The 20,783-nt window shown below is 37.4% G+C and overlaps 2 protein-coding genes across 8 annotated transcripts in view; one reads left to right on the top strand and one right to left on the bottom strand.

Annotated features, from left to right (window-relative positions):
- Positions 1 to 11,262, bottom strand: part of cnot10 (CCR4-NOT transcription complex, subunit 10) — a 40,772-nt gene extending 29,510 nt beyond the window's left edge. For 2 of the 7 annotated variants that reach the window (XM_061882302.1, XM_061882303.1), the window contains exon 1: positions 2,242 to 2,727. In XM_061882302.1, the coding sequence (XP_061738286.1) occupies positions 2,242 to 2,425 (184 nt within the window). In that variant the 5' untranslated portion in view covers positions 2,426 to 2,727. Of the gene's footprint in view, positions 1 to 1,303; positions 2,181 to 2,241; positions 2,728 to 9,652 lie in introns of those variants that run through there. The other 5 variants (XM_061882307.1, XM_061882306.1, XM_061882305.1 and 2 more) reach the window with 4 other exon arrangements.
- Positions 10,457 to 20,042, top strand: LOC133539939 (calcium homeostasis modulator protein 5-like). The gene is made up of 2 exons (XM_061882317.1): positions 10,457 to 11,197; positions 19,091 to 20,042. Exons 1-2 carry the CDS (start codon positions 10,655 to 10,657, stop codon positions 19,478 to 19,480), a joined length of 933 nt encoding a protein of 310 aa, XP_061738301.1. The 5' UTR covers positions 10,457 to 10,654; the 3' UTR covers positions 19,481 to 20,042.
- Positions 20,043 to 20,783: the final 741 nt, after the last annotated feature.

The following is a 20,783-nucleotide window of genomic DNA, read 5'->3' as shown; positions in this document are numbered from 1 at the left end:
AGTTGTAATAACACGCATGATCATGATAAATATAATAGTGACTCACTCGATGGGGTGCCCACTTTCTCAGTGTTGCTACGCAACCTTATGTATACGTTTATGCGTAGGGCATCAGAGTCTGAAAATTACATAATCACTGTGATAACGCACCCTGCTCGCAGTTCTGTTAGGTACTCATCTGGACTGTGGAACCATTGCCACACATGTTCATATGTCAGAAACTGACATTCGGGCTTTATGTTTAATTGTTTTGTTTTTAATGTTTTATTTTTTGTTTTAATGTTTTGTATTGTGTTTTATTTCTCTAATGGATCTTAAGGTCTGCAAAAAAGATTGATGATGATGATGATGATGCACAATTTGTTTGGTTAAGATGACCAGGTACCTTTTTTCCGGATTATTTGGGTAAGCACTCCATTTATGTTGGCAGAGCTTGGCTATGCCAAGTGCCACATTTACACCATCAAGTCACGCTGACCTTACTCTCTCGGCTTCCGTCTGCTCCAACGTCTACCTCTTCCTTCATGCTTGTTTCTACAAGCAACAGTTCAGCTTCAAAAAGTTAATGTTGGGAATCCTCATTTGTCCAAAAATAGTCATCATTGTTGCCCGTTACCTCGTTGTTGTCTCTCTTAGAATTAAAAATGTCGAGCAAAGCAAGACCAGCTTGCTAGTAAATAAATAAAATGTAAAAAATAGAGGCAGCTCAATGGAATGTGCTGCTGTTTGAGCTATATTTAGAACAGGCCAGCGGGCTACTCATCTGGTCCTTACGGGCTACCTGGTGCCCGCGGGCACCGCGTTGGTGACCCCTGTCGTATTAGGGATCCGATTCCGATACAACCGCCAATAATATCGATTTTTTTCTGGGGATCGAGCCTGCCACTTGCAATGCGGCGTTGTTATCGACACGGTGTGTTGACATTAACATGATTAGCCATATGAGGACTCGTGTTCCTTCATTCATCTCCAAAGACAGCGATTTGAGTTCCGACATAGTTTGTTCATCACAAAACACTCCACGGAAGATGCCAGACATGATAATAATAATAATCGACATTTGTGTCGTCTGTTTCAAAATAGTAGCGACAATAGAAATGTAGAAAGCAGCTAACAAGAACACTGCTTGGAAAAAAAACCCCTCTGAACTATAAATTCATGCAACAAATTTAGGCACGGTTAGCAACATAATACAAATATTAATAACCGAGTTTAATCCCATTTTTTTTAAATGACATTACGTCCCAATGCTAATCGAAGTGCTAGAAGCTAACAGGCTAACTCGAACAAACACTTCACCTACCTGAGTTGTCTGTCATGTTTGACTTGTCTGAGCACAGTAAAAGATTATTCTATTCTCGATTAAGATGCCGACTGAGTCGCTTGCCAAAATAAGTTAAATAAATGTGAATTATGAGTTAATGTATTCACTGTGTTGGACATAAAATTACCTCACAGAAAAAAATATATCGCTCTCACGATCTTCTTCTTTGTGCTTGGCGACAGTTTGCGTGTAATGACAGCGCCCCTGCTGTATTGGAGAGGAAGCTGGCAAGTAATGACAGCGCTCCTACTGTATTGGAGTGGTACTAACACAAAGAAGACTTTTCCGCTTCTGTTAGCAGCACCGACAATTTTCGACACAGGTCTCCAAAGTGTGGAGGCCGCAACTAGTTTATTTAAAGGCCTACTGAAATTAGATTTTCTTATTTAAAGGCCTACTGAAATGAGATGTTCTTATTTAAAGGCCTACTGAAACCCACTACTACCCACCACGCAGTCTGATAGTTTATATATCAATGATGAAATATTAACATTGCAACACATGCCAATACGGCCTGTTTAGTTTACTAAATTACAATTTAAATTTCCCGGTAGTTTTGTCTTAGAAACGTCATGTAATGACGCAAGACGTCACGGGTTTTTAGGAAGTATGAGCGCTGCGCACACACACAGCTAAATGTCGTCTGCTTTAACGGCATAATTATACAGTTTTTTGGACATCTGTGTTGCTGAATCTTTTGCAATTTGTTCAATTAATATTGGAGAAGTCAAAGTAGAAAGACGGAGTTGGGAAGCTTTAGCCTTTAGCCACACAAACACACAGTGACTCCTTGTTTAAAATTCCTGGAGGTGAAACTTTCCTATGGATCAGAACGCGGTCAAGAGAACATATATCCCGACCACATGTCAACCAGCAGGTTTCGGTGAGAAAATTGTGGTTAAAAAGTCAGTTCTTACCGGAGAAAAGCTGAGGTTGTGCCGTCCATAGCTGCCGTCGACTTCCCTGAGACACTGGCCTCAAGACACCCGTGGACACACCCTTCCAACTATCAGGTAATATTAAACTCACTAAAACACTAGCAACACAATAGAAAGATAAGGGATTTCCCAGAATTATCCGAGTAAATGTGTCTAAAAACATCGGAATCCGTCCCAATGCAATCGCGTTTTGTTTTTTTTAAAGTTTTTTTTTTCTTTTTCTTTTTTTTTAGTCCGTCACTATCAATATCCTCATACACGAATCTTTCATCCTCACTCAAATTAATGGGGAAATTGTCGTTTTCTCGGTCCGAAAAGCACTTTTTGTTGGAGGCTCCCATTAAAAACAATGTGAATATGTGAGGAGCCATCAAACATGTGACGTCATCGTCTGCGACTTCCGGTAGAGGCAGGTCTTTTCTCTTAGCACCGAAAGTTGCGAACTTTATCGTGGATGTTCTCTACTAAATCCTTTCAGCAAAAATATGGCAATATCGCGAAATGATCAAGTATGACACATAGAATGGACCTGCTATCCCCATTTAAATAAGAAAATCTCATTTCAATACACCTTTAAACGGGGATAGCAGGTCCATTCTATGTGTCATACTTGATCATTTCACGATATTGCCATATTTTTGCTGAAAGGATTTAGTAGAGAACATCCACGATAAAGTTCGCAACTTTTGGTCGCTAATAGAAAATCCCTGCCTGTACCTGCCAGATGTCCACAAAATGGCAGCAAACCTGGAGCTTTCAGAGACCTTCCGGTGATCAAGAAAAATTTGAAAGCGTGCAACCATGCTACATGACGTCTTGCTGGCCAAATCGCAGACGCTGACGTGACGGTTAAACACCCTTGTTGTATAGGCTGTTAGAACCGAGCAAATTGTGATAAGGATAATGAACAATTCCTCAGGCGGTCATCAAAAAGTGCGAAAAACGTCAAGGGTTTACAAAAGACGACAAGAAAAGTATCTCTCGAATATATTGTTCCAGTCCAAGCGAGCAGACTGGAAGAACACACTAGTTTGCATTGATCCCTTAGTTAAAAAATTGTTTGATATACTTTTAACATTTAGTATTTCCCATTGAAGTATTATCTTGAAATTATTTGTGTTTGATGTAGTTTTGAATTTCTTAAACACGTTTGTTACGAGTTTTTCGAAAAGCACCTACTCGGCTAGTCTAAATAAAATAAATCAAATGTCAGAAAAACCTAAAAGAGTTAGGTTTTTACCAAAGGCAACAATCATAAATGAACATAGATATAACTATATATCTGTATAACTGCAGTATCAGCTATTTGTGCATTGGAAGCATCCCTGTTGGGATAAATATAGATATAAATGATAAATGGGTTGTACTTGTATAGCGCTTTTCTACCTTCAAGGTACTCAAAGCGCTTTGACACTACTTCCACATTTACCCATTCACACACACATTCACACACTGATGGAGGGAGCTGCCATGCATGGCGCCAACCAGCACCCATCAGGAGCAAGGGTGAAGTGTCTTGCTCAGGACACAACGGACGTGACGAGGTCGGTACTAGGTGGGATTTGAACCAGGGACCCTCAGGTTGCGCACGGCCACTTTTCCACTGCGCCACGCCGTTGTATAACTATATATATATAACTATAACTATATATATATATGTATATATATATAACTATAACTATATATATATATATAGATATATATATATATATATATATATACATATATATATATATATATATATATATATATAAAGGATGGATGGATGGATATATATATATATATATATATATTCATATATATACATACGTATATATATCTATATATATAGATATATGTCTTGATTGGATTATCCAGAGAATAGTGCTCGATACCGTGGTAGAGCGCAATATGTAGGTGTGGGAAAAAATCACAAGACTACTTCATCTCTACAGAACTGTTTCATGAGGGGTTCCCTCAATCATCAGGAGATTTTAATGGAAGCATTCACATACAATGGTTTATATAGGGCACAGAGTGGGTGGGTACAAGCAGGCGTAGGGTGTGGTGATTCACCAAGCTGAAAAATGACACGGAGCGCATCAAGAAAGCAAGCAACCTCATCATAGCCGCCAATAAAACCACAAACTTCTACAGAATGGACATACCAGAACATAACTCTTTACTGGACAAAAGCATCACCAAATCATACAAAAAAGCGCAACCCAACACTTTACAGAACATCCACCTGGAAAACAAGCGGATCGCAACCGAACTGGACATTGAGGACAGGGTGGACGCCACAGCCAACAAAGAAGCCTTCATCACATTGAAGGACCACAAACCCAACTTCGCGAATAACCCAACATGCCGACTAATAAACCCAACTAAATCCGAAATAGGAAAAATCAGCAAAATAATCCTGGACAGAATCAACGCAAAAATCAAGGACAAAACACCAGTCAACCAATGGAGAAATACAGCAGCAGTAATCAAATGGTTTAACAACATCCAAGACAAACAACAACACAACTTTATCTCCTTCGACATCGAAGAATTTTACCCTTCCATCACGCAAGACCTACTGACCCAAGCACTAAACTTCGCCTCGGACTACGACTCAATCACAGGCAACGAAAGAAACATCATCATCCACGCAAAGAACTCCATACTCATCCACAACAGTACACCATGGCAAAAAAAGAACAATTCAACATTTGACGTCACTATGGGGAGTTTTGACGGAGCAGAAACGTGCAAACTCGTTGGGAGTTTCCTCCTCTCCCAGCTTGCTAGCCTCAACCTGAACCTTGGTATTTACCGTGATGACGGACTGGCAGTGTGCCGCACCTCGCCAAGGAGCAGCGAGTACACCAAGAAGTGCATATGCCAAATCTTCAAAGAAAACGGCCTACGGATCACGATTGAAGCCAACAAGCAAACCGTCAACTTCCTCGACGTCACTTTCAACCTGAGAAATAACAGCTACCAACCATTCACGAAACCCAACACAACACTCCAATACGTGCACCACGACAGCAACCACCCACCCACCACCACGAAAAGAATACCTACCGGAATTAATAAAAGGCTATCGATGCTGTCATCTAGCAAAGCTGAATTCGACCAAGCAACCCCCCCGTACCAGAAAGCACTTGATGAAAGCGGATAAAACTTCACCCTCACCTATGAACCCACTCCAGGAAACCAACCAAAAAAGAGCAGAAAACGAAACAACATCATCTGGTACAATCCGCCATTCAGCAAAGACGTCTCAACCAACATCGGCCGCAAGTTCCTCACTCTGATCGACAAACACTTCCCCAAAGGCAACACCCTAAGAAAAATATTCAACAAGAACAACATTAAATTGAGCTACAGCTGTATGAACAACATGCAACAAATCATTTCAAACCACAACAAAGCAATTGCAAAAGGACTGCCTACCCCCAGACTTAACGACTCTGAAACCAATAATGAATGTAACTGTCGCAAGAAACCTGATTGCCCTCTCAACGGAAGGTGCTTACAGACATCAGTCGTTTACCAAGCAAAGGTGACACGCAAGGACATTAACACATCCGACACGTACGTAGGATTAACCGAAGGAGCGTTCAAAACAAGATGGAATAATCACAACACCTCCTTTAGAAACCAGACTTTGCGGAATTCTACAGAACTCAGCAAACACATTTGGAACCTCAAAGACAATAATGTTGAATATTCAATAACATGGCAAATTCTTGCATCCAGCACACCTTACAACAGTGGTAATAAAAGATGCAACCTATGCTTAAAAGAGAAACTGTTTATTATATATCATCCAGATCTATCATCCCTCAAAAAGCGCAGTGAAATCATTTCAACATGCCGCCACAGACGGAAACACCTCCTAGGTTACACATGAGCCAATCACCACACCCTACGCCTGCTTGTACCCACCCACTCTGTGCTCTATATAAACCATTGTACGTGAATGCTTCCATTAAAATCTCCTGATGATTGAGGGAACCCCTCATGAAACAGTTCTGTAGAGATGAAGTAGTCTTGTGATTTTTTCCCACACCTACATATATAGATATATATACACATAACATAACTATAGATGTTTTTTATGATTGTTTATCAAAATATAACTCTAGATGTCAACATTGTGAATGTACTAAAATATTAATTTATGATTGTTTATCAAAATATAACGATGGATGTCAACTTTGTGTATGTGCTGAAAGATTCCTTTATGATTGTTTAGCAAAATATAATTATAGATGTCAACAATGTGGATGTGCTGAATGATTCATAAATGATTGTTTATCAAAACATATTAATGTCAACATTGTGTATGTGCTGAAATATTCATTTATGATTGTTTATCAAAATATAACTATAGATGTCAACATTGTGCATGGGCTGAAATATTCATTTATGATTGTTTATGAAAATATAACTATAGATGTCAACGTTGTCTACGTGCTGAACGATTCATTTATGATTGTTTATCAACATCTAACTACAGATGTCAACATTGTGTATGTGCTGAAATATTAATTTATGATTATTCATCAAAATATAACTATACATGTCAACATTGTGTATATGCTGAAATATTCATTTATGATTGTTGTCCTTATCAATATATAACCATATATGTCAACATTGTGTATGTGCTTAAAGACTAATTTATGATTGTTAATCAAAATATAACTATAGATGTCAACATTGCATATGTGTTGAAATATTGATTTGTGATTATTCATCAAAAATATAACTATACATGTCAACATTATGTATGTGCTAAAAGTTTCATTTATGATTGTTTAGCAAAATATAACTATAGATGTCAACATTGTTTATGTGCTGAAATATTAATTTGTGATTGTTGTCTTTATGAAAATATAACCATAGATGTCAACATTGTGTATGTGCTGAAATATTCATTTAAGATTGTTTATCAAAATATAACTATTGATGTCAACATTGCATATGTGCTGAAATATTAATTTATGAGTATTCATCAAAAATATAACTATACATGTCAACATTGTGTATGTGCTGAAATATTCATTAAGGATTGTTGTCTTTATGAAAATATAACTATAGACGTCAACATTGTGAATGTGCTGAAATATTAATTTATGATTGTTGTCTTTATGAAAATATAACTATAGATGTCAACATTGTGTATGTGCTGTAAGATTCATTAATGGTTGTTGTTTTTATCAAAATATAACTATACATGTCAACATTGTGTATGGGCTGAAAGATTCACTTATGATTTTTTTTCAATCAAAATATAACTACAGGTGTCAACATTGTGTATGTGCTGAAATATTCATTTATGATTGTTGTTTTTGGTGAAAACTTAACTCTTTTAGGTTTTGTTTACGTTTGATTTCTTTTATATAGATCTCGCCGAGTTGGTACTTTTCGAAACACTCGTAGCAAACGTGTTTAAAAACTACGAATAATATCAAGATAATACTTCAATGGGAAACACTAAACGTTCAAAGTATATCAAACAAACCTGTAGCGAACTGATCACTAAAAAATCATGCATTCTTCCACTCTGCTACCTTTTCTTGTCGTCTTTCGTATAATGTTGCACTCTTCTACCCTTTTTGATGACCTCCCGAGGAACTCTGAAGAAACGTTTATCAATTGAACGATTCGTACAACCTAAGACAGGGGTCACCAACGCGGTAAGGACCAGATGGTAGCCCGCTGGCCTGTTCTAAAAATAGCTCAAACAGCAGCACTTACCAGTGAGGTGCCTCTATTTTTTTAATTTTATTTATTTACTAGCAAGCTGGTCTCGCTTTGCTCGACATTTTTAATTCTAAGAGAGACAAAACTCAAATGGAATTTGAAAATCCAAGTAAATATTTTAAAGACTTGGTCTGCACTTGTTTAAATGAATTCATTTTTTTTTTTTTACTTTGCTGCTTATAACTTTCAGAAAGACAATTTTAGCGAAACAATACAACCTTAAAAATGATTTTCGGATTTTTCAACACTTATACCTTTTTACCTTTGAAATTCCTTCCTCTTCTTTCCTGACAATTTAAATCAATGTTCAAATATATTTTTTTTTATTGTAAAGAATAATAAATACATTTTAATAAAATTTTTCATTTTAGCTTCTGTTTTTTCGATGAAGAATATTTGTGAAATATTTCTTCAAACTTATTACGGTTAGAATTCCCAAAAAATATTCTGGCAAATCAAGAAAATCTGTAGAATCAAATTTAAATCTTATTTCAAAGACTTTTGAATTTCTTTAAAAAAATTTGTTCTGGAAAATCTAGAAGAAATAATGATTTGTCTTTGTTAGAAATATAGCTTGGTCCAATTTGTTATACATTATAACAAAGTGCAGATTGGATTTCAACCTATTTAAAATATGTCATCAAAATTATAAAATTAATCTTAATCAGGAAAAAATACTAATGATGTTCCGTAAATTCTTTTTTTAATTTTTTCAAAAAGATTTAAATCAGCTATTTTTTTTCTTCATTTTTTTCGGTTGAATATTGAATTTTCACGGTGGCAGAGGGGTTAGTGCGTCTGCCTCACAATACGAAGTTCCTGCAGTCCTGGGTTCAAATCCAGGCTCAGGATCTTTCTGTGTGGAGTTTGCATGTTCTCCCCGTGAATGCGTGGGTTCCCTCCGGGTACTCCGGCTTCCTCCCACTTCCAAAGACATGCACCTGGGGATAGGTTGATTGGCAACACTAAATTGGCCCTAGTGTGTGAATGTGAGTGTGAATGTTGTCTGTCTATCTGTGTTGGCCCTGCGATGAGGTGGCGACTTGTCCAGGGTGTACCCTGCCTTCCGCCCGATTGTAGCTGAGATAGGCGCCAGCGCCCCCCGTGACCCCGAAAGGGAATAAGCGGTAGAAAATGGATGGATGGATGGATTGAATTTTAAAGATTTGAAATTGAAGCTAAACTATGTTTCAAAATTTCATTTTCATTTTTTTCCTGTTTTCTCCTCTTTTAAACCGATCATTTAGGCTTTTTTTTCATCATCTATTCTCGACAAAAAACCTTCCGTAAAAGGAAAAAAATGTACGACAGAATGACAGACAGAAATACCCTTTTTTATATATATATATGTAGGTTTATTTATTAAAGGTAAATTGAGCAAATTGGCTATTTCTGGCAAATTATTTAAGTGCGTATCAAACTGGTAGCCCTTCGCATTAATCAGTACCCAAGAAGTAGCTCTTGGTTTCAAAAAGGTTGGTGACCCCTGACCTAAGACAACGCAAGCATGGGGCATTTTTGCTTGGAGAAAGGCTAAATTTCGTCTAGTACGCCTTGAAATCAGAGCTCGCTTGACCACCACGCGTATTTAACGGGCAGGACGTGGAGGGAGTCCGGTCCGATCCGGTGGCCATGTACTGCTCGCCTGTGTATTGGCTGGGGACATCTCTGCGCTGCTGATCCGCCTCCGCTTGGGATGGTTTCCTGCTGGCTCCGCTGTGAACGGGACTCTCGCTGCTGTTTTGGATCCGCTTTGGACTGGACTCTCGCGACTGTGTTGGATCCATTATGGATTGAACTTTCACAGTATCATGTTAGACCCGCTCGACATCCATTTCTTTCCTCCTCTTCAAGGTTCTCATAGTCATCATTGTCACCGACGTCCCACTGGGTCATTATTGTCACCGATGTCCCACTGGGTGTGAGTTTTCCTTGCCCTTATGTGGGCCTACCGAGGATGTCGTAGTGGTTTGTGCAGCCCTTTGAGACACTAGTGATTTAGGGCTATATAAGTAAACATTGATTGATTGATTGATTGAATATGAGCCAGGCCAGATTAGTCAGGGAAGGTCCACGTTTCAGGGTTTTCCACTCCAGTGCATGTGAGACCAGGACCCATCAGGGATTCTACCATTGCACAAATCTTGTTCGTGTTTCACATGAGCTGCGTTGCGTCTCCAGTAAAACACTCAGCCTGAGTCGTGTGAGGAGACGGGATTCTCCCGTCTGCTGACTGTGTCTCCCTGTGGAACAATGCTATGTTTCTTCAGGGAAACGTTGCACTAAGTGCTTGTTGTGCACGATGCCTCGCTGGCGACGCCTGTCAGTCTCAGGCTTCCAATTCGATTACAGTCAACACAGTAATCTGCAAAACAGGATTCGCAGGATTTTTGCTCTTCCGGGCGGGTAAAGTTACACAAAGTACAGGAAGAGTGTGAATGTGTAAAATAACAGATGAGCTGTGTTGAGAATGGAAGAGCGGGTGGAGCGGCAGAAGGACCGAAGGAGGAGTCTGAAGGGGGCCGCTCCAGCCAAAGGGAGGGGCACTGCTTTTGTCTTCAGCTGTCTTCAGCTAGATAGACCACTTTTCTTTCTGCTGCCATTTCTTTTCTGACTTCTTACTTGTGGACTGTACCAAAATCCCACAATGGATAAATTCCAAACTGTCCTGCGTTTCCTCATGAACCAGAAAGCCACCATTGGCTACAGTTTTATGGCTCTCCTGACAATAGGCGGGGAGCGGATCTTCTCCATGGTCTCCTTTCAATGCCCCTGCAACCACGACCAGAATTTTGCCTACGGGCTCACGTTCCTGCTCGGCCCCGCCGTTGTGCTGCTGGTCTTGGGTCTGTTCTTCAACACCAGGCTGTGGAGGCTTTACACGGGGTGCTGCCTCAATCCCATGAAGCTCTGCCCGCGTGGAAACTGCTTTGGGTGCTTCAGAGTGTTCACGAGCATCTTCACGGGGGCTTGCGTGGCTCCTTTGATGTGGCTCTCCGTGGCTCTGCTCAACGGGACCTTTTACGAGTGCGCCGTCAGCGGCCGCGATGAAAACCTGGTGGTGGATCTGTTCTGCAAAAACAAAACCATGAAGTGTCGAGAAGAGCTGGCCCGAGTACCCTGTGGCAGGTCCAAGTTATCTGCTGATGAGCGCATGGATCTACTGCTGATGTTCAGGGCACAATCCCAGGTAAGGAATGGTTCCCTGATCTATGACTTCCTATCACACGTCGGTCTGACTTAGACCTGTACCGGCAAAACACGCAGGAAAACACTTTCTGACAAGACATAACAAGCCCCACCTTGCAACTCAGAAGTGCATGGAGGCAGAACTCTACGTTTTGGCGTTAAAAATAAATGTCTTCATTGTCAAAAAAAGATGTAATGACAGAAAAATATTGTATTAAAAATAAAATCCAATATCTAACTTGGATTAAAAAACACAATCTGACATTTGATAAAACATAAAAACATCATAATTACCATTTGAGCAACGACTCTTTGGGGCCCACACGGTTCGATTCAATTCTTGGGTGTAACGATTCAATTCGGAATCGATTCTTGATTCAAAACGATTCTGGATTCATAATCAATACTTTTTCGAAAACTTTGGTTGCCAATTCTATGATTACCGATTCAACAGCTTTAATACATGTTTGTATTACTTACTTAGCTGTACAGCAAAAATGGACGTCAACAATAGGAAAATAAATAAAGGATTTTTTCAAAAATTGATTTTTTTACCAAATATATTCCGGACTACAGAGCGCACCGGTATATAAACTGCACCAACAAAATTTTAGAAAACATGTTTTTCCGCACATTAGCCACACCGGACTATAAGCCGCAGATAAATCATTGTGAAATTAGTTATTTACAGATAAATATTTAATAAATATTTGTTTTAGTAGCATTAAACAGGCACTGAGTGAGCACAATGTGTCCATCATGTCCTCGTGTGTCATGTCTTTTTATTTATTTATTTATTTTTTTGGACTATAATGTGCAATAATGTTATATGTGTATATATATATGTATATATATATATATATATATATATATATATATATATATATATATATATATATATATATATATATATATATATATATATATATATATATATATATATATATATATATACATATGTAGGTGTGGGAAAAATCACAAGACTACTTCATCTCTACAGAACTGTTTCATGAGGGGTTCCCTCAATCATCAGGAGATTGATTGAGGGAACCCCTCATGAAACAGTTCTGTAGAGATGAAGTAGTCTTGCGCTCTACCACGGTATCGAGCACTATTCTCTGGATAATCCAATCAAGATATATATATATATATATATATATATATATATGCATCCATCCATCCGCTTATTCCCTTTTGGGGTCGCAGGGGGCGCTGGTGCCTATCTCAGCTACAATCGGGCGCAAGGCGGTGTACACTCTAGACAAGTCGCCACCTCATCGCAGGGCCATATATATATATGCATATGTATGGATATATGTCGTCATCGGACTCGATGGACAACCATAAGCAAGCAATGTATATATGCCTGTGTGTGGATATATGTACATATATAAAGATATACATCTTCTTTTATATATATATATATATATATATATATTTTTTTTTTTTTTTTTACTATTTTCATTACAAAATTATTGTGCACCTTAGGGGATCTGGTCCAAATTTGTTGTTCTGTGAACCTGTTCACTGTAATAATGACAATAAAACTCTATTCTATTCTATTTACATACCTTAATTGTTTCCCAACGGTGTCTGTAACACGGCAGTAAAACGGCTGATCAAACAAAACAGAAGTCATCGTCATGGACCCACTAGCTGCGCAAGCTAGCTCTCCAATCAGCTACACCGACTCAATAAAGCCACAGTGACGTTTTGGTGAATTTACTGGGGAATTTGAGAAACTTACACAGTACAAAAAGAATGCCATTGTAAGACACTTGTAAATGTTTAGCATATTACCTTGTGCTAACGACACTAGCTTGATTACATTACGATAGCACGTACAAATATGCATGAAAGCACTCCTACAGACATCACACAAGGGACGGTTTAGTAAAAAACAATTGTTTTAGTTATATCCTAAAACTTAGAAACGTTTCTTGGAGTGATGAAGGAAGAATCCATACGAGTAGAAACACTACGGTTGTACTTCCAGTTAAAGGCCTTATAATAATAATAATAATAATGGATTCAATTTATGTCGCACTTTTCTATTGTTAGATACTCAAAGCGCTCACAGAGAAGTGGGAACCCATCATTCATTCACACCTGGTGGTGGTAAGCTACATCTGTAGCCACAGCTGCCGTGGGGTAGACTGACGGAGGCATGGCTGCCAGTTTGCGCCTACGGCCCCTCTGACAACCACCAATCATTCATTCATCATTCATTCACCAGTGTGAGTGGCACCGGGGGCAAGGGTGAAGTGTCTTGCACAAGGACACAACGGCAGCGATTTGGATGTCAATAGGTGGGAAGCGAACCGGCAACCCTCGGGTTTCTGGCACGGCCGCTCTACCTACTACGCCATGCCACCCCATTAAAATAGTAAGTACATTTTCAACCCACAACTAATTGTTTTAGTTATATCCTAAAACTTTGAAACGTTGCTTGGAGTGATGAAAGAAGAATCAATACGAGCAGAAACACTACAGTTGTACTTTCACTTAAAGGCATTAAAACACTAAGTACATTTTTAAACCACAACTCCTGCAGTGAGCAAACTCGTCCAAAAGTTGGCGCCATAGCACAAACCATAACAAACAATTTCAGTGTCTCTGCTTGTGTTTAATGAAAAGTATTAAACACAAAACATGTTGGCCGTTAGCGAAGAAAAATCCACGAAGTAGCCGCACCGGTTTGTAAGCCGCAGGGTTCAAAGTGTAGGAAAAGAGTACAAACTTATAGTCTGGAATTTCCGAAAAATATCCAAATATTGTCGGACAAAGCAAACATGAAAAGCGGGAATGTGCTTTTAGCAAACAACATATTCCTATTTTAAAGCTGCAGACTAACAGTATGTACTGCATGTAGGGATGGGTACTGAATATGGTACTTTTATAGGTACTGACAGGATTCCCACAGAACGACCAAGTATCAATTCACGTAAAATTAAAAGGTGCCATATTTCGATACTTTTGTTGCGCGTGACGTCATGTCCGATTGAAGAATCTTCACCGGCTCCAACACTTGGCTAGGAAACAATCACTCAAGCAGCACTTAGAGCTGACTTAGCCAGGCTGCCTCTAAACAATGTTGTCGTTGTCCATGCCAACAAAACAAGCGAGCCTGATTGAAAATGTTTAAACGTAAAACAAGACTCCATTTTACAAAATGTATTAGCTGGATGCTAATTTACATTGGCTGTACCATTTACCTGCTATCGATTAGCATTGCCAATTAACCATGGCGGTTTCAAAACCCCCGAATTTGATAATGAAAACTACAACTAATGTGAACGTTGCAATCAAACAGCTGGTGTGTGATACTTACAATACTTACATTATAAACGCTTTGTAGGGTACAACATTACTGACACATCCAGCTTCATGGCAAAGACTACTTTCTGGCTTGGTAACAGACTGTAGTCTATACACTACTGCCATCTGAGGCTATATATGGCAGTAGGTTATAGGCAAGCTAGCAGCTACACAACGGCTAAGCACATAATAGCACACAAGCTAGACATAGGTAATAATCACTGGACGATAAAACATCACATTTGTCAATACAAACAAGTATCAAATAATTATAATTGTATATTACTTACACATACAAAGTCTTCAAGGCTCATGAAATATTGTGACCACTATGTGTCACCCAGAAAAAAACATTACTACTCCACTTCAACTTAAAGACAGCAAAAGAGGGTTAATAATAAATAGGTTAGTGTTTTTTTAAATATTCCATTGTTCTCTGTTAAACTCATTTCACTTGATCAAAGTTTTTCACGTTTTACACTCTACAAAATAATAAAAGTAGTTATGATTCCTGTAGACATCGTATCGATTCAATATCGGTAATGTATCGGAAGATAAAAGGTTGTACTGGGACAACCCACAATCATTGATAATATATCTGCAAGGTCTATACCAGGAGTCACCAACACGGTGCCCGCGGGCACCAGGTAGCCCGTAAGGACCAGATGAGTAGCCAGCTGGCCTGTTCTAAAAATAGCTCAAATAGCAGCACTTACCAGTGAGCTGCCTCTATTTTTAAAATTGTATTTATTTCCTAGCAAGCTGGTCTTGCTTTGCTCGACATTTTTAATTCTAAGAGAGACAAAACTCAAATAGAATTTGGAAATAAAAAAATATTTTAAAGACGTGGTCTTCACTTGTTTAAATAAATTCATTTATTTTTTTACTTTGCTTCTTATAACTTTCAGACAGACAATTTTAGAGAAAAAATACAACCTTAAAAATGATTTTAGGATTTTTAAACACATATACCTTTTTACCTTTTAAATTCCTTCCTCTTCTTTCCTGACAATTTAAATCAATGTTCAAGTAAATTAATTTTTTTAATTGTAAAGAATAATAAATACATTTTAATTTAATTATTCAATTTAGCTTCTGTTTTTTCGACGAAGAATATTTGTGAAATATTTCTTCAAACTTTTTATTATTAAAATTCAAAAAAATATTTCTGGCAAATCTAGAAAATCTTTAGAATCAAATTTAAATCTTATTTCAAAGTCTTTTGAATTTCTTAAAAAAAAAAAATAATTCCGGAAATATAGAAGAAATAATGATTTCTCTTTGTCAGAAATATAGATTGGTCCAATTTGTTATATATTCTAACAAAGTGCAGATTGGTTTTTAACCTAATTAAAACATGTCATCAAAATTCTAAAATTAATCTTAATTAGGAAAAATTACTAAAGATGTTCCATCATTTTTTTTTTCATTTTTTCAAAAAGATTCGAATTAGCTAGGAATTAGCTAGCTTTTCTCTTCTTTTTTTCGGTTGAATTTTGAATTTTAAAGAGTCGAAATTGAAGATAAACTATGTTTCAAAATGTAATTTGCATTTTGTTTCCTGTTTTCTCCTCTTTTAAACCGTTCAATTAAGTGAAGTGAAGTGAATTATATTTATATAGCGCTTTTCTCTAGTGACTCAAAGCGCTTTACACAGTGAAACCCATTATCTAAGTTACATTTAAACCAGTGTGTGTGGCACTGGGAGCAGGTGGGTAAAGTGTCTTGCCCAAGGACACAACGGCAGTGACTGGGATGGCGGAAGCGGGAATCGAACCTGCAACCCTCAAGTTGCTGGCACGGCTGCTCTACCAACCGAGCTATGCCATGTTTTTTCATCATTTATTCTCTACAAAAAACCTTCCGTAAAAGGGAAAAAAAATGCACGAAGGAATGACAGACATAAATATCCCTTTTTTGATATATATATATATATATATATATATATATATATATATATATATATATATATATATATATATATATATATATATATATATATATATATATATATATATATATATATATATTGAAATTGAGCAAATTGGCTATTTGTGTATCAAACTGGTAGCCCTTGGCATTAATCAGTACCCAAGAAGTAGCTCTTGGTTTCAAAAAGGTTGGTGACCCCTGGTCTATACACTTCTTGGCACTTAGACCTTCCTCTAACTTTACAGAAGCATTGGGACAACACTTGCTCAATGTGAAGGTGCAAAACTGAGGGCCAAGGGCAGAAACGTAATAGTGATCATTAGGATTCAGCCTGTGGTGCGCCGATGGTCTCCCCAACTTTTCCCGGCCAGAAGGACGGCGTGGCGCAGTGGGGAGAGTGGCCATGCGCAACCCGAGCGTCCCTGGTTCAATTCCCACCTAGTACCAACCTCGTCACGTCCGTTGTGTCCTGAGCAAGATACTTCACCCTTGCTCCTGATGGGTGCTGGTTGGCGCCTTGCATGGCAGCTCCCTCCATCAGTGTGTGAATGTGTGTGTGAATGGGTAAATGTGGAAGTAGTGTCAAAGCGCTTTGAGTACCTTGAAGGTAGAAAAGCGCTATACAAGTACAACCCATTTATTTATTTAAGGGCGGCGTGGGTGTGTGTAGGGTCAATGATGATCGCTGAACAAAGACGAGCGTCACGTCAGGTCCAGCAGGAACCTGTAGGAGATTAAGCCAAATGATGCCAGACAGCCAGCTCTTTTAGACCCAAATGACGTCATCTTAATTTGTTTGGTTCACAGTACAGAAGTTGACATGATCAAAACCATGTAATAAACAGGGGTGTCCCTACTTTGGCCCGCTGGCCAAGTGCAGCCTCCGACTTACTGATAATTATCTGAAAGTTGATGCATGTTTGTCACCAACTTGCGGGCACTTTCATAGATTCAGATTATTAACCATGAATCGCACATGGAAGTGTGAAATTTTTACATATGACCCCATCCAAACAATCTCTCCTACTCACGGCACAACTAATCTATCACAAATGTCAACAGACATGGTCACGCATAACACAAGCTGCTGGCTACACTTTGTGGATGTTATTAAAAAAATATCCACACGAAACACATAATTCAGAATTACACACATTTAAATCCCCTGCAATGCATGATGGGAAAAATGCAAAACACCACACTTATCCTTGCATTTTAGCTTCTTGATATTTCTGATGGATTACAAAACTTTAAGGAGGTCCACACTGAAGTAAACAAGGTAAGAGTCCAACTTTCACACGCACATAATATCCAATTAACTATTAGTTCAGTTAAAAAAATTATTGTAAAAAATTCATAAAGATTAGTTTTTACATATTTAATATATATATATGTATATATATATATATATATATATATATATATATATGTATATATATATATATGTGTATATATATATATATATACATATATATATATATATATATATATATACACATATATATATTATACATATATATATATACATATATATATATATATATATATATATATATATATATATATATATATATATATATATTCCCTTTGGGGTCACGGGGGGCGCTGGTGCCTATCTCAGCTACAATCGGGCGGAAGGTGGGCTACACCCTGGACAAGTCGCCACCTCATCGCAGGCCCATATATATACATATATATAAATATATACATATACATATACGGACACACACAGACATACTGTATATGGATATAGATACACATATACATAGACATATATTTATATATACACACATATATGTGTATATATATACATATATATATGTATACATATGTATGTATATGTGTATGTATATACATATATATATGTGTGTATATATATGCGCATGTATATATATATGTATATGTATATGTGTATGTATATACATACATACATACATACATATATATATGTATATGTTTATATATATATATATATATATATATATATATATATATATATACACATATATATATATACATATATATATATATATATATATATATACACAATAAAATATATAAAAAAAATATATTATTATTTTTTATAAATTTAGCTTTTAACTGAACTGATGCACTAACCCAGGGGTCGGGAACCTTTTTGGCTGAGAGAGCCATGAAAGCCAAATATTTTAAAAAGTATTTCCATGAGAGCCATATAATATTTTTTTTAACAATGAATACAACTAAATACGTACATTTATAAGTAAGACCAACATTCTTAGAGTATATTAAGTCTCGCATCTTTTAATAATATTGTTGTTTTTAAGCAAACCAATAATTAATAAAATACTTGTTGAGCAGGTGCGGTAGAAAACGTATGGATGGATTAAAATGCATGAGAATGTATTATATTTTGAACGTTATTTTTAACACTGTTATTACCAGCGGAATTATTCATTACTTATCGTGTTAAGTAATGTCACCTAAGATTTATCTGAGAGCCAGGTGCAGTCATCAAAAGAACCACATCTGGCTCTAGAGCCATAGGTTCCCTATCCCTGCACTAACCCCTCTTCCACCGTGATGCCCTGGGAAAAATATGTAATGTCGTATAATAGCAGATACTACAAGCCTAAGCACCGCTTCCTATTGTTTCTCCCTGCAGATCCTGGGCTGGTTCATCATCATTATCGCCGCCACAGTCGGCCTTTTGGGTACCTGCTACACCAACTGCCGCTCCAAAGTCAGCTTCCTGCAGCGCACCTTCTGGAAGCGATACATGGAGAAAGAAAAAGAGCACTTTGACGCCTACACTACGGACTATGCCTCCAAACTGGCGGAAAGAAATCTCAGCAGTTTCTTCGACAACAAGAACCCTGAGCCGTTCCCCTTCCCGAACCACAAGGCCTGGGAGCAGATCTCGGAGCTCTACACCTTCTCCAGGAGCGAACAATACTACAGCACCCTGCATAACTATGTGGAGAGGACGGATCCGGACTTCCCGCCTGAAAAGAGACCCGTCCTGGATTTGGAGCGTGGGATGGAAATGAAGTAAAGTCCACCAGTGAATAGAAGCGCAGACTGGTGAAACTGTTCCAGGAATTTAAAAAAACACTCTATTGTTGCACCACCTGTTGATGCCACTAAACTTAGCTCCTAATTTACACTACCTTCAATAATAATCAGCTTGCACTAACTAGAACTTGCTAAGTGGACATGAAACATTTAGTATTTAATCTGGTCAAACATCTACAGGTGCGTTTAGGACAGGGGTGTCAAACTCATTTTAGATCGGGGGCCACATGGAGAAAAATCTACTCCCAAGTGGGCCGGACTGCACGATAACTTAAAAATAAAGACACCTTCAGATTGTTTTCTGTGTTTAAAAATAGAAGAAGCACATTCTGAAAATGTACAAATCATAATATTGTTTTTTTTTACACTTACATGTTGCGGTTAATAGTATTCTATCTTTATTTGTCCTTATTTATATTTTCTGAATGAATGATGTGATAATGTTCATCAGTCAACTCAATGGTGTTCAACTCATTTCACTTCATCGAACCTTTTCTAACATTCCACACCACTAAATAATAAATGTATGTTTCAATAATGCCGATATCGTGTTGGATCAATACCTGTATCGGCCAATACTCTAAACTTTTTCCACCAAGGGCCGTGTACTGAAAAGTCAAAGTATGCAAGTGACCATATTGATATTTTTTTTATTTCCCAAAGAATGTTTCATTATTAGAATATTTCAGCTTTTTCTCATTATATACTGATATGTTGGCTCTTTTCAAACATTTTTACTGTTGTTTTTTCCCATGTAATAATAACATATAATAATCATAATAGGAAAACTCCTCCTGTACAAAAATATTAATGTTCAGTTACACGTTTAAAAATGTGTGTGATTGTTGTTGTGATTTTTAGTATTATTTTATTTTCTAATTAACTAACTAAACTTTGTTTTTTGTTTTAAGTATATTTTGAGAGCTTCTAATATTGCCGCAAATATTCCACCGAGGGCCGCATACTGAAAGGTCAAATATGGAAGGGCATTTCGATATTTTTCGATACAAAAAAATATAAAAAATAGACTAAAAACAGATAATATATACATTTAAATACAAAACGTTATGTAATAAGTGACCAAGTGTATTATATAATAAATATGTATTTATTTGAAAACACACAACTTTTTAAATTTTAGCAGACACGTTTGGTATACTTGCAAAAAGTATCGGTGTCGAATCGCTTCCGCCGATACCAGCCAGAATTGGGCTTGGTATCGGATTGGAAAGAAAATGAGTGGTATCGACATTAGTAGTCGACATTTTTCAGATGGGGTTATA

Source organism: Nerophis ophidion, linkage group LG21, assembly GCF_033978795.1.
Source record: "Nerophis ophidion isolate RoL-2023_Sa linkage group LG21, RoL_Noph_v1.0, whole genome shotgun sequence".
Lineage (NCBI taxonomy): Eukaryota > Metazoa > Chordata > Actinopteri > Syngnathiformes > Syngnathidae > Nerophis > Nerophis ophidion.
Note: the sequence above shows the minus strand (reverse complement) of the source record. Positions and strands in the feature narration are given on the sequence as shown.

Bases quoted from the DNA above. Each gene is read 5' to 3' on its own strand.
- LOC133539939 (XM_061882317.1), top strand. From the start codon at position 10,655: ATGGATAAATTCCAAACTGTCCTGCGTTTCCTCATGAACCAGAAAGCC. The intron at 11,198-19,090 runs GTAAGGAATGGT...TTCTCCCTGCAG, and splicing joins TGTTCAGGGCACAATCCCAG to ATCCTGGGCTGGTTCATCAT.